The sequence below is a fragment of the Thamnophis sirtalis genome, unplaced genomic scaffold (genome assembly GCF_051295495.1).
Source record: "Thamnophis sirtalis isolate CommonGarterSnake01/CBP01778 unplaced genomic scaffold, rThaSir2_p1.2 scaffold_11, whole genome shotgun sequence".
In the NCBI taxonomy this organism is placed as follows: Eukaryota; Metazoa; Chordata; class Lepidosauria; order Squamata; family Natricidae; genus Thamnophis; species Thamnophis sirtalis.
Genome location: NW_028261391.1, coordinates 45,138,854 through 45,154,493, shown reverse-complemented (window position 1 = coordinate 45,154,493; position 15,640 = coordinate 45,138,854). Strand labels below are relative to the sequence as shown.

The window sequence follows — 15,640 nt, the reverse complement described above, 5'->3', positions numbered from 1 at the left end:
CAGTTGAACCAAAAGGTTTCAATTGACTCCGTAAGTCCTGGTCAATTCTTATTAAGATTGGGACTCAGCACGGGCAGGTGTTTTAGTCTCCTCCATAAATGGGGAAAGCTCTCCCTTTCGGGATGTAGCTGTAGTGCTCCAAAGGAGACAGTAAAATATATTGTGGAACAGTGCATATCAGTGAAATCCCAGAGTCTTTCTGTATCATCTATCAATTATATAAATAGTCTACTTTTGAATTTGTAAATGGAGTAAATAATTTCATGTTCACTCAATGAGAATATAATTGTGATGTGCTTTTTAACATTTTTTTGCCAGGCATTAAATATTACGAACTATAGTAACTGTAGAATTTAAAAGCATTAGCAACTGCCTTATTCAAAAGAACTAAGAATCAAATCTAAAATGCATATAGCATATACTTATTCTGTCTTGCAACATGAAAAATGCACACAATCAGAATCTGTTAATTCACACAAAAATCATAGATGAAAATCAAGTTCTCATTCAAATCACATTAAGCAGTTAATTGTTACTGTATTGGTGATAGCAATTAAGATTCCTGATGTAGAATGAAAATAATTCATTTCATTCTACATCAAAATGCTTAAAATGCTTAAAATTAAAGTGGTGGAGAGGTAAGGGAAGAAGAATGAGGTAATGAAGGTGGGTAGAGGGGAGAGAAAAAGAAAAAGAAAAAGAGGAGGGAGGAAGAGAAAGAAAGAGAAGGAGAGAAGGTAGGAAGGAGAAGAAAAAGGGTAGGAGTAGGGAAGAGATAAGGAAAAGAAGAAGGGGATGGAGACTAGGAAGGAAGGAAGTAGAGAAGGAAGGAAGGAAGGGAGAAAGGAAAAGAAAGAGAAAACAAGGTGGTGTCTTGGCAGGTGCGAAGGATGGTAAACAAAGCATTCTAAACTATACCTTATAACCTTCCAAATGGGATAATAATAATATAAGAATGGCAAAGAAAAAGAATAATTATGTGAATGTATATCTATAATCTGTATATAAGAGAACAAATGATAGTAAAAATATTTAGCATAATATAGGTAAATAATATCTGGTCATAAGTAGCTAAGTTTAAATAAAGAAAGAAATGTACATACAAATGGATAACGAATAAGGAGATTATGAATGAAAGATAGAAATGTATAGTAGGGAAAACACTAACTGCAAAGAAACCGATTCGAAACTGCTGTATGATATACGATGGAACTTATTGTTCCTATGTTGTTTTTAATGTTATGTGTTTGTTTTTGTTGATGTGTTTATGTGTTTAAAATAAAACATTTATCCTAAAAAAAAATGCTTAAAATGCTCAAATTAGCATTTTATACTATTATAAAATGCTTAAAATGCTCAAATTAGCATTTTATACTAGCATTTTACACTATTAAAAGATCTATCCTTTACTATTGAGTTGTGGGGAAAACAGTTGCCGTATATCTTTAATATCTGCTTCCCCATTGCCAGAGAGATAATCAATTATTGTAAATAAATGTTAGTGAAAGGAAATAGCAGCTAGACTGTTTTTTGACCATTCCTCTGGCAAACATCCTTCACTTTGCTTTGACTCCCTATTCTAGGAACATTTCCATGGAAAGGTTCTGTTCCTTGGCTTGATCTTGACATACGCTAACAAAACACTTTACAGTCACTCAGCACATTTTATTGTATACAAGGACACATCCATTGTAAACAGTCGATTGCCCTCTGCCAACATGAACATTGTTTTTACACCTACAACCGTTAATTATTGTGATTTTTAGGCTTTTTATATAGCTCGACAACTATAGTACATTTTTTTCTTACATTCCATCATGTCCAATTCTCAAAAATTGTCCAGGCAAGTCCCTGCAATTTTCTTGGCATGGTTTCCTCAGAAATGGTGGTCTCCTGATTTCTACCCTGATACCTTAACCATTATACCAAATTGACTATCACTGTGATTCTTAGCCTTGTGATTTTAAAGTTTGGTGCTAGATTAAGCTAAGCAATTTGTAGTAGTTGACATAATTAGTATTCCTGCACTAAGAAATTCTAGTTCTACATCCTTCTCCTCTCAATTCTCCACCTATTTCCCCTCAATGTGTTTGGAAGGAACAAAGATCCGCCTCCTTTTTCTCTGGTTTCAAAGAGGCAGATAAGGGAGAAAATTTTCATCTTCATTTCTGTGGAGGTTGGCTCTGCTTCCAAAGTCAAAGCAACAATTGTTGGCAACTTCCCCTCCCTTTCAGATAGATGCCTGATGATGCAGTTACTTTCAATCTATCTTTGTCGCTCTCTTCTTGACCAATTCTACCTGTTTTACTCACCCCACACCAATAAATCCCCAATCTTCCCAGGGTCAGAATCATTGGCAGTTGTAAAAATATTATTGTGTGACCAGATGGATTGCAAAGGCGTTGTAACTGGAAATGGTGAAGATGGAAAGCTTACATGCATATAATTCGCTGTCTCCCAGAAATATTTAGTATCCAGAGTCCTTTCCAATAAATCCGCTTTTTAAACCCAGCCATTCTATGCTGAATCCAAAAAGCATTTCATCTCAAGTTGTTCCTTGCCATGTCTCAGAATGAGAAATGGTGGCAGAGATAAGATGTGTTAAGGGGAATGAAACAGTGTAAAAGCAAGTGTGTGTTCAGCATAACCAAAAGCTGCAATCAAATGCTGCTTGTTTTACCGTGGGGAATCCAATACACTTGGCATCTAGTTTGACTGAGAACACATGGTGTATAAACACACAAAATAAATATTAAAATGATAGTGTAAACAGATGAAAGCCACATGTGGTCCCTGGGGAAAGGGGGAGGTTCCAGACAGTGATGGTTGGCAGAGTACTTGCTCAATCTAATAGCTCTTTTAAGGATGTGTTGAGCCATAAATTTATCTTTTCAATGTTTACGACCATAATAAGTATTGATTTGATTTGATTATCTCTCCAAAGTGAAAGGATTGAGAGTGACAGAGTGACACTGTTAGCCATTGTTGGCCTAAAAGAGTGACAACTGATTTCATTCATAAGCAAATGCTGTCACAGGAAAAAGTTCTAGCCAATTGTCTTGCGGGTTACTATAGCAACAAGGATATTGCTCTAAGGTGGCCTTCCTTCTTGGATACATAAATGTATGGCTCAACACCTCCTTTAAAAGCAGCTAGATTACTCAGGGCCACCTACAAATAGTTTGCTAAGCATCACCATCTGAAAAGTTTCACGTATTTTTCAGGAATGCGTTTGATTTGAGGATATTTTTACAATATAACATATGACCATTATGAAAGAGTCACATAAATTATTATGTTCCAATTTGCTCCAAGCAAATTGGCAATACTAGTTACTAGGTTTTTTTTACAAAAAAAACCCCAACCTCCAACCCTCAAACTACTAGCCAAGATACTTGCTAATAAGGAGAAGTATGTAGCCATTTATTCACTTTTAAAATTACAGAAAATAGACTTAATGTTACATGCATACAGCCTTTCACGTATCACAACCTGCGTTGAGAAATCTAAAATGTGCCTTGTTTAAAAAAATTGTAAAAATGAACGAACATAAAGAAAAAAATATACATTTTTTTTCCTTTCTTACCTTATGTTGACCAATGCATGAGTCACCTTACTGGCTGGCTCCTTCCACTGGCCAGCATTAGTAGAAAGCCTCAGAACTGAAAGAAAGAAAAACATACCCTGTGACACCTATTTGACTGCCGCTCAAGAGTTTCCAGTTTTTTGTGGCTTGGGACTGCATTTCCTCCCACCCTGTTTTTCTAAAGCTGTCTCAGCATTCACAGGGATGGGGCAATATGATATGTTATTATTGGAGAAGATGGGGACAGGATAGTCAATCTTTTATACTTTATGGGCAATTGGATGGGAAGAGACCTGGTATTTAAAAGTAACGAAGACAACCTGTAATGTGTTGGGTCATCATTTCAGAGATATTTCTTTACTTAAACAGAGAAACAATGTCACGAGGATAAGTCATTGGTAGTAGAAGTGAGTTCCAACTTCCTGCCCGCTTCCCCATTTCCTTGTGGAAATCTAGCAAGCAGAATCATAAATCTTCCTTCCTCCCTCCCTCCCTCCCTCCCTCCCTCCCTCACAGGGTGGTAAGTGGTTGATGCTGGATGGCAGAGAGATTGGCTTAGAAACTGTCACAGAATGTTGAAAACAATCATCTCAGCAGCCAGTAGCACTGAAGCAGCCACCACTTTCACAAATTTCATTCCTTCCGGATTCATGGGTTGCAGATTTTGGACACATTCTCTAAGTTAGTCTATTTGAGGTACCTTGGTTCAATAATTGTTGCCGTACCATGCACCGTTTTGCCCAGTTAAAGGTTATGATTAGAGTTTTAATAGAATACAGAAGGTGTCTTAAGGCTACTGAAATCTTAATATACTATTTTCTCCGCTTTCTTGTTAAACAGCAGAAAATTGTGATATTCTGTGTCATAGCTTTGCTGGCAAATTTCAGAAACACATACTTGGGAAACTTCAGGAACAGTAAAAAAAAAGGAACATTCAGATTCATGTGTATTTTGTGTAATTCCCAACATGAATATGTACATTCATAGAAAAACACTTAATATACAGGTCTTATATATTTCCAAATATGCCTGGATATATAAGACACAATGAATGCTTTCTATGCTACATGTAGAAGATAAGGTTGCTGAAAATATATAAATTATTAAATTAATCATTAAACTACTATCTCCTTAATATTCTAAGTTAGAGGAAACATATTTTTCTTTAAATAGCATAGTTTCCTTGGCAGCCAGGAAATTGGAAGTTTGTTACAGAATTCTTAACTTCCACTTTGTCCTACCTTACTATTTCAACATCCCAATACAAATACTTCTAAGCTGAATTGAAGGAGGTGCAATGGAAGTACAAAGATAGTAGTGTACATAGAACATAGAATCATAGGGCTGGAAGGGACCTTGGAGGTCTTCCAGTCTAACCTCCTCTTCAAGGCAGGAGACTTTATACCTGGGATGGTGAACCTATGTCACATGTGTCACAGGTGGCACGCAGAACCATTTGTCAGGGCACACAAGGCTTGTCTTGTTAGCTGGCCAGCGCGCATGCATGTGCTGGCAGCTCACTTCAGCCTTCTTTTGAGGCCATTTTTTGCCCTCCTGAGGCTTCAGGAGCTTCCCTGAAGTCTCTGGAGCTTGAAAAATCAGCCCTACGGGCAAACCGGAAATTCAGAATCGGACTTCCGGTTTGCTTGTAGGGCTGGTTTTAGCCCTCCAGAGCCTTCAGGGAAGCCTCCTGGATGCCCCTGAGGGTTCCATAAGCCCTACAAGCAACCCGGAGGTCCATTCCTGAACTTCCGGTTTGCCCGTTGGGCCGGTTTTTTGTGCTCCAGAGGGTTCAGGGAAGCTCCTGAAGCCTCTGGCGGGCCTCCGGGAGGGGGCAGGGAGCCTGTTTTTGCCATCCCCAGGCTCCTAGAAAGCTTCTGGAGCCTGGGGAGGGCAAAAAAAGAGTGCCAAAAGCAGGGGAGAGCACTGTCGTGCACACATGTGCACAGAGGGGGGAAACATGCGCATGTGTGGCATACCCGTGCATGACCCCCCCTGCGTTCCCCCCACTTTTGGCACATGAGCCAAAAAAGGTTCGCCATCACTGCCTTATATCATCTCAATCAAATGGTTGTCCAGTCTATTTTTGAAAATTTTTACAACTCCGGGAGGTAAACTATTCCATTTACTAATTGAACAGAAAATTTATCCTTACTTCTAGATTGGATTTCTCTGGCTTTCTCTTTAACATGTTTCTATCCATTATTTCTTGTTTATTTCTGTCTTCTGGTGCTTTGGAGACTATGTCAATCCATTTTCTACGACATTCCTTCAAGTACAGTTATCATATCCCTCCTAATCTTTCTTTGATAGGCTAGAGATTCCTAGCTCTCTCAACTGTTCATCATATGATTTAGCCTCCTGACCTGTATCATCTTTGCTGCTCTTCTCTGAACACTTTCTAGGGCAGTGATGGCAAACCTTTTAGACACCAAGTGCCCAAACTGCATGCTCACACATGCCCAAACTGAAAGGTGGGTGTGCGGGTACAAACATGCACATGCTCCAACATGTGTGCATGTGCAGCAGAGACCCAAAACCAGCAGGGAAACAGAAGCTCATGAAAGAAACGTCACAGAGATCTGACCTGAGCCGACAGCACGCGTGCCAGCAGAGACGGCTCTGCGTGCCACCTCTGGCATGCGTGTCATAGGTTTGCCAGCACGGTTTTAGGGTCCCAATATCTTTTTTGTATCATGAGAAGAATTAGACACAGTACTCCAAGTGTGATCTCATAGAAAATGGATTGACAAAGTGGTATTGTCACTTCTCGGGATCTTAAGATTTACTATATAAAGATGGACAAATGTGGTGATGACTTTTATATGCATGAGTGCAAATGGGGGATAGGGCTGTACATCAGAGAATTACAGGTCAAAAAGAGGAGAAAGAGAAAAGGATTTATCACACGTTTATAGTTTTGGCCCTCCATTAAGGAAACCAGTTCTCCAATTACAGAAAAACTGCCCCACCTCCTCCATAGCAATAGTAAATGCCCTGCTCTGCCATCTTTACTTCCTTATCCAAAAATATTATTTCTGGATAGCATTATTTTTTTGTCTTTCCAATTTACACAAGCTGTTTCTGACTACATTACTTTGAAGCACTGACCTGGTTCCATGATACGCTCTATGTTTTTTGGAGACAATTTCTTACTGTGCTTTCATCAGAATAAGATGAAAGGACAACTTCCTGTCTTCATGTTTACAATGAGACTTCCCTGCAGCTAAATGGTTCTGGGAGCTTGGCTTACTCTCTGATCTGAGATTAAGGCATAATTTCCCAACTGGGATCATTCTACACACACCATATAGGATCATTCTAAATGAACTTGGTGTGTTCTTGCTACTATTTAATTATTATATACCAGAAGACAAAAGCAAGCATACTTCACATGCAGCAGCCATATCAGTGCGCTAGGTGATTCTCTGATCCCTTGACTATATTATTTATATATTACTGTATTATTTACTATTATTTATATAAGCTTAAGGAGGAGCCATTTTTAAACATATATTTAGCCTGGAATATCTTTTGAAGGGTTATTTCACAGTTGTGTATTAAAGGTTAATTAAAACTATATGACAAACATATACTGAAGAGCCATCATACATTATTATTTGCTCTTAGCCACACTTATACAAATGTTACATTAACATAAAGTCAAGTCACCTAACACTACTTACCCATGGAATAGAGGTTATCAAAACTCTGGTGCATCCTGATTATTTCATAATATAGCTCATCGTAGCTGCTAGGAGTTGGAAGAAAGGTATCTCCATAAGTGATGAACATATTAAACAGGTTTATCACCTTAAAAAAAAGATTATAGGCATTACTGAATAAAAATATATTCATGTTATTATTTAATCAAACAGAAATAGGAATTCTCTGGGCAAATTAAAAGGTTATTAAATAAATAAAAATACTAACACATCTAAACCAACATATCCTAACGTTAAAAGTATTGAAGTGATCACTTAGCCTTCATATCTAAAAAGTCTACTTTCTTTCCCTGACAAATTCATTAGGACCTGACTGTTATTAAGCAAGTGAAAACTACAGTCACCCATGACAACAACAAGAGCAAATATCATTCACCAAAAAGGCAAATTTGCATGGTTGAATGTGTACCAGCTTAGAAGTAAATTAAAATCATTTTAAAAAACAGGCAAGCTGTTTCTATATATTCAAGAGTTTAAGGGACATACAGTTATGTAAAAGCATAAATCAAAAGCCAAAATTAAAGAAATTTCAAAATATAAAGAAAAACATCTAAGAACAGTTGTACCCGTATTGTCAATTATGTGGAAAACAAATGAAAAGAAAGATAATCCGTTTCTTCAACTCTCTTAATTTTCTCTCGATCTCTGAGACTACACATGGCCCCTAAACTTCTGAAATTTCCTCACTGCAGAATTGCTGTACATGAGTGGCTATTTTCCATCATTTTAATCCTAGTAAGCACTTTAGAAGAGGAAAGTGGGAGCTTAAGCATCTCTGCTGTGAAATTAAAAAAAAACCCTCTACTGCTAGCAATAAGTGGACATATTTCAAAGGGAAAAAAATAAAATTACATTCTCCAATTTACTACAATTCAAAGTGTACCTTCTTGGCTGCCCGGCTATGAAACATTTGGATTTTCAGGTTAGCATTCAACATTTTAAAGACAAATCACTGCAATAAGCTCTTTCTTCATTTACAAGCCCCAAATAGAATTCCAAAGTTTCATTTCCAGTCTGCCTAGAGCAGCGGTGTCAAACTGGCATCATCACATTGTCATCACATGATGTGTTATGACTTTTCCCCCTTTGCTAAAACGGGAGTGGGCATGGCCAGCACATCCCTGGCCTAGAACCATTAAGATCATTCCTATTAGAATATGAAGAAGATCTGGAATATTGTTTTTATGGGTTTCAATTGTGACACATAAAAACACAGCCCTCCATAATATAGAATGCAATTCAGTACATATTAAAACATTTCTTCTTCTAAAAAAAAGTTTCTGGAGGGAATATTCCTGTCCTGGATTTAATTCAGTCTCCAGGCCTTTGGCAGCAATGACTGATTTTTTTCCCTTCCTTTCTGTTCTGTTCTGGTGTGGTGTGGTTTGGTTTGATTTGTCATTGATCTTTTGCACTGTTGTTCTTTGTTCTTAAATGTTTTAACAACTGTAGACTGTCCAGATTTGCTGGGAGTCGGGGCCATATAAATTTAATAAATTATTACTCATTGTCTTTAAACCATCTACATGGGACTCATATAAATATTATAATAAATAATACAAGTTCCTAAACTGAACTAAAATAATATAAAAGGTAAAGTAATATCCTTAACCTGGTTTTGCCCAGGATTTGTATATATCTGTATGTATGTATGTGATTTATTAATCTCCTCATTCCAGCGCCTCTACCAAGTGTACAATATTATAAAAATAAAACTGTAAGCAATAATAAATAAATGTACCATGGTTCTTCCTCTAGTAACTAATCAACTAAGGTCTTCCAGAAACCCAGGTTTTAGCTATTTTGAGATAAGCCATTGTTTTCACTGGGGAAAACTGTTCTAAAGGATGGAATCAGCCACTAAAAATACCCATCTCTGTACCCCTTCCTGTAAAACATGCTGATAAGAGGGGATCTTTAACAGACCCTCCCTATTCATATAGGGACAATTTACTTGGGATAAATGATTTCTAGGATACTCATATCCCAAAAGCTATTTGAGAAACTTGGAAAAACATCAGTAACCAATGCAGCTGTATCAGCAGCGGAATAACATGCTGGTATATTGGGATTGCCCAGTAAGCACATTAATTTTCAGATAGTCTTCAAGGATGGGCCCATTAGAATGTATGTGCCCATTAGAATGTAATGGGCATATTAGAGTGTACATTAATATATCATTAGTTTATGAAGGGTAGCCCCATTAGAATGAGTTACAATAATTCAGTACAAGGAGATAAGGGTGTACATAACCTTATCTTGTTCTGGCTGAGACATTATATCAACTGCACTGGACAAAGGCTAGCAGAAACCATATATCCAGAAGGATCCCCGGATTGTGAGTCTGGTCTTTCAGGTCGGAGCAGAAACCCATCAAGTGCCAAGGCTGATATCATTCCAGGATCAGTTGACTACTGAACCAGCAACCATTCTATATTCACTGGTTTGAGTCTGAGCCCATTTCTCCCCAACTAAGCCAGGGAAGCCTCCATACTTTCTCCCCATTTTCCATTTAGCCTGTGGCAGGATAGTAGGGTATCATCAACATACTGATAATAACTCATTTGATGCCAGCAGTTTCATGTCCATATTAAAAGGTTCCTTTAAAAATAAAATAAAAATCAAGAGTTGTTTATGAGCTGCGGTGGCACAGTGGTTAGAATGCAGTACTGCAGGCTACTTCAGCTGATCACTGGCTGCTTTGAGCACCAGCCTTCCATCCTTCCGAGGTTGGTAAAATGAGGAGCCAGATTGTTGGGGACAACATGGTGACTCTGTAAACTGCTTAGAGAGGGCTGGAAAGCACTGTGAAGTGGTATATAAGTCTAAGTGCTATTGCTATTGCTACTGCTATCCTTGGTAGGGTTCATTTCTTTCCATAGATACTCACCATCAGAGCCAAAGTAAAGATGTTATGTTTTGCCAGCAAAACTGTTTCATTAGACATGAGGAACTTCAACAGATTAATCAGAGCTAAAGGAAGAATTTAAAAAATGAAATACAGTTTTATTTTTATAAACCAATACTTATAACCAATGTAAATAAGAAACTCAACTTCATTAATGAAAAACCTATACTTCACAGGGAAGAAAACTTCTGTTTTAGTTCACCAATAACAACAGGGATTTTTTCCGTTACTGATCACTTTAAGTGGGAACAAGAGTATGAAAAATGAATTGTTTTCAGGACAAAAATCAACAAATCAATATTAGATTTTGCTGATGGTACACAAAGCAGAACCATGTATGGTATAATTTGCAATAGCTTGACTAGGTTCAACTTAGTGTATTATATTTATTTGGATACAATACATGTTATGTCAAGTTACTTAGGACAAGACAGATCCTTTTAGATTCACTGCCTGCAGACCAAAGTATAGTAACAACCTGGATTATGTATCTTCTTTTAAATCTCTTTTCAGCTAAACAGAGTAACCAAGGTAGTAAAAGCTGGGAACACAAATAGTTTGAGGCAAAAATGTGTTATCTGACAACACTATTACAAACACAAAATAACAGTAGAAAATAATTCCCAAACAAAGGCATTGTACTTAAAGTTTCTGAATGTGAAATTTAGTCTGAACATTTTCTGTTCTTAATAAGGAAATTGGAGTCCAAAGCACACATTTCACAGCTAGAAAGTTAAAACTGTCCAGTTTAAGTCCATTTAGAAACTTGAGATCAGAGTTCACCGTTGTTACAGAACAATGTTAACACATGAGATAAACTGCTGGGTACCTGAAATTATCATAAACTATAGGAGGAAACAATGATTGTCGACTACCTACTGATCACCTTGATTAAAAAGTCATGCTAGAATGATCAGTTTATATGAAGATGTGACTAATGAAAGGAGTCATGCCAAGCTGATGAGGAAGAATCCTATTTCAGATCAGCATTTCTGTATCAAAGAAAGGCACACACTGGCTAGGAGTACCGTATTTTCACCCATATAACCCGCCCACGCAAATAACCCGCCCATGCGAATAACCCGCAGGTTTGCAAGATCGTGTAAAATGTTTTCCGTATACCCCGCCCACTTATATAACCCGCGACGAGTAAGGGAGAAGGGAAACTGCTGAGATCGGGGGAAGGAAGGGAGGAGAAAGCCTGTGCCAGCTGGGGAGGGGTTGGACGGCAGTCAATCTGTGCAAAAAAATATTCGTATACCCCGCCCACTTTTATACCCTGCGGGGGTGTGCTATATATGTAAAAAACGCATATAACCCGCGGGTTATATGGGTGAAAATACGGTACATGAAAAAGGAGACCAAGTAACTGCAAAACAAACTAACAGTAAACAACAGTCCAATCAAGGAATCACCAAGACCAATCACACCAACACTAATAGGGCAAGTCACTAATAAACGAAATGAGAGCAAACCCCACTTCCTACTAGCACTGATATTACCTAGTTTGTTAATGAAACATCTGCAAGAAAACAACAAATCTCAGAAAGCAAAAATAGGACCTACCCAAAACACATTTCAGACATAATTTTCTGGAGAGGTTTTTTTTGGGGGGGGGGGACGGAACATCAGGAAGGGATTTAAAATTTAAAATTGTAATAATGATTGGATTTGGCTAAATTGGTAATTGCCAATTGCAGTCCAGCTTGCTCTTCTGCTAAGAAGAAAGGAGAAATAAGGTCTCATTAATTCAACTCCTTACTTGACTTTCTCTCCAACAACTTTCTCTTTATCTACTAACATCCTTCCATCAATGTTCCAACAGGAGGGAGTTTGACTGTCTATCAACCCTTCTTAAACTTGCACCTAAAATTGTGCTCTTGTGGCTCATTCCTCCAATGGCAAATGATATTTGCCCAAATACTATGGGAGGAGAAATATCTAGTAGATGGTGGGAATGAATGGATAAATTGTGGTAAGTTGTAATATTCCATTTGTCTTTCTGAGTTGACTTTTATCTTTTCTTGTATTAATTTACACTAACCTAAGCATGACCCCTTCATATAACAGAAATATAATAGAGTACATTTTTACCAGTTCAACCAATTAGGACACGATTGTCTCTCATTTGCTTCTCTGAGAAAGTTATGTATCAGCTATAATGATCTCTGGACAGTTTGTACCAGGCTTGAGAGGCATATTAAAGGAAAAATTGTAGGAGAAATTTGAATCAATAAGCTTATGCAACTGATTTTAAAACATATTCTATTCCCTTTTGTGGCTGGTGTGCCCATGGGGAGCAGAAAGCCAAAATTGTCCTGAAGTTAGCCAGCTCAACTCATATAATTACATCATTAATTATTTTAACCATGGACTGGTTACTTTAACAGCATGGCTGCCATACGTTTCTTCGAAAGAATTTCAAATGATCTTGATTTAGCAATTGAGACTATACATTAACTTTTGACTTCTGTTAAGGAGTTCATTTGTGGCTCACTGTTTTTGTTTGTTCTGGTGTTTTTTAGCTTGTTTGTACTGTTTGTTTAAGAATAAATGCTTTGGAAGATTTGAATATATCGTGACCTATTTTGTGTTGTTGGTCAGAATCATCACAGTAGCTAAACAGAAAACTAAGTATACACATACCACAGAAAAATGTATTCATTATACATGCATATTTAGCTATTCAGATTGTTTTCAGTCTCTGATCATTAATAACTGGCAGTGTGAAAGAAGTCAAGAAGAAGAAACATAATCATAGTAATGACAGTTGCTGGTATTCTTTGAACTTTTAAAAATATTTAACATACTAAGAGGAATCGAAAGAGATCTGAAAAGGGAGGATAAAAAGGAGCCCATATTCTAGATATATATGTTGCTATAAATTAAGTAATCATATAAGGTGATTTAACTGTTTTGGGGTTCTTTTCTGTGGTTACTTATAACAAGAGAAAAAAACCCAAAAAGAGTTAAATCACCTTAATTCAAAACATCATTTGAGTAAGCATAACCAAGGAGAGAGGCACAAATAACAGACAAGATTGTGAATAGAAAATCACAAGCAAATAAACACCACATTTCATCCTCACATGTACAGAACAGAGCATAGTGTGTTTATAGCAACATTAACTTGAACAAATGGATACAGGATAATACTGTGTCACAAGAGCACTATGCTCTTCTCATCAATATACCCAGTTCGATTTAAATGCTTAGGATTGTGAATAAGACCTTTATACCATATTGATTCAGGTCAAAATAGACCTTGCTCATATTGTGCCTAAAGACATCAGACTTCAAAGCAAAACAGCAATGCCAAACAATCTCTCCCTATAGCAAAGTTGCAGTTAAAACACGTTTCCAAGGTAACTAAGCTCCCATAGCAAACGTTGCCATCCAAGGCAATCACTACTTGGGACTAAGACAGCTGTCCTGAGTCTCTGTGATAGCAGCTTATTGGGAACTTCTCCCAGTAGTAGGCATTAGGTATGTTTTATTCAATGGTTCAGCTTTAAAAAAATTCATTGTCAAATGATTCAGCCAAAGAGTTGGAATGCTTTATATTCTACAGTCAATAGAAACTTTTCTTCCTTCCATTCATATTTTTTAACAATTTGCTTCCAGCAATTATCCAATAGACAAAAATCACAGGCTGATAACAATTTCTTCTAATTGGGGAAATTCTGTCACATGAAACTTCTGGATTGCAAAGTAATGTCTAGGGAACACTCTGATCTGTGCTCAGTTTGGTTCACTCTTCATTTTCCTCCAGCAACATTTTAGGCATTTCATCTCCTGAAGCAAATCTGATGGGGATCCATGCATGATCCAATCCAAGGCCACTGTTGCCATTTCATTCTAAGTAGTGATTATGGCCTTAGTTGAGCTATGTATTAGAGTCTCAGGGAAAATCCCAAGCTCTCCCTGAAATCCTACTTGGTCCATCAGGGACCTAGGCCTCTTTGCCGGCATGCAAGTTGTCACCCCAGCTGAGCTCCACTGCGCGTGCGTACGTGCACATGACTCCCACTGTTTTTCAGGTCTCTGCAGCGCATGCTGTTTAATCAAAAATGCAGCTAAAACACTATGCAAGACATCAAGACTATAACTATATACATCCAACAGGAACAGGAACTGTCTCACAGGAGCAGATAGAGGTAAACCCTAGAGAGGAAGGAAATGAATCACTGAACAATGGAGATGAATGCTAGAGAGGAATAAAGCTGCATACAAGGCAGACATAACACCTGTAACAGTGTGCATATCCATGGGGGTGGGGGGAAGCATGGGGAGCACTTCCCCACGCTCCCTCCTGCCCCATTTTTGGTCCTAGGGCCCTTCAGGGAGGCCGGCTAGGCCCAAAATGGGGGAATCACACACGGGGCGTGTGTGCAGGGGAGCCGGGCACAGGGGGGGGCGCACGCACATTGTATTATGGGTGTGGGCACGTGCATGCTGTCTCACCCACATGCGCACTTTCGGCATACGAAGACAAAAAGGTTAGCCATCACTGACCTAGGCTAAACTGATCAATTCAAAGAACACAAAGGAAAAGGATATATCTTCAAAGATCTATTAAAAAATAGTCTCAACATAATTAAGATCTGCATTGTTCTTGTGGACTTAGTGAAGAAGAGAGAAAAAAATGTGATGGCATTAGAAATTAGGAAATATCTTTCAAATACAGTTAAATGTCATCCGGACTAAGTCTCCTGATGGCTTTGGAAATACACTTCTATTCTATTTGTTCCCAGTGTCTCTATCTCCTATTCACTTCAAGGCTGAACTTATGGAAGAGACTTTGAGCATGAGAAACCTACTCTTTGTATACTCCCTCCTTTGAAAGGCGTAATTGCAAAAGGAAGGAGCATTTTTTGTTGCAGAAGAAAGCAAGAACCCTGGATCCTTTGATGCAATATTCTTTCATAATAAGGATTATACAATAAGGGCAGCAAAAATATTTTTCTGTCAAAAGTATGTTTTAAGTTGTTTAAGGTGATCTGGTCACTCTAGGTCACAGGTCTTCAAATTTGGCAACTTTACGACTTGTGGACTTCAACTCCCAGCAGAGCTGGCTGGAGAATTCTGGGAATTGAAGTCCACAAGTCTTAAAGTTGCCAGGTTTGAAGACCTCTGTCCTCTAGGTAGATAGGGCTGAGGGAAAGATTTACAGGCTCCTGTGTGGACTATTCTGGCACCTGTCAGATAAAATGACTCAGATTCATTCTGAGTGGTAGACTAGCTGTTCACGTCATATGAAGGCACCTGTTGTGCAGTTTTCACAGTTATCTGTGACTCTATTAGTTCCGATGAAATGGACTGAGTCCTTCAAGCTGTGAGTTCAACTATCTGTGGTACAGATACACGTCACTCCTGGGTGGTTAAGGCTTCCCAGGAGTGACATGTAATTGGAGCCATGAA

At 38.0% G+C, this 15,640-nt stretch overlaps 1 protein-coding gene across 1 annotated transcript in view; it reads right to left on the bottom strand.

Moving 5' to 3' along the window:
- Nucleotides 1-15,640, bottom strand: part of ARMH3 (armadillo like helical domain containing 3) — a 143,170-nt gene that overhangs the window by 86,149 nt on the left and 41,381 nt on the right. Inside the window, exons 22-24 of the mRNA XM_087725723.1 lie at nt 10,202-10,284; nt 7,273-7,399; nt 3,587-3,662 (exon numbers count right to left, since the gene is read on the bottom strand). Of these exons, the coding sequence (XP_087581849.1) occupies nt 3,587-3,662; nt 7,273-7,399; nt 10,202-10,284 (286 nt within the window). The remainder of the gene's footprint in view (nt 1-3,586; nt 3,663-7,272; nt 7,400-10,201; nt 10,285-15,640) is intronic.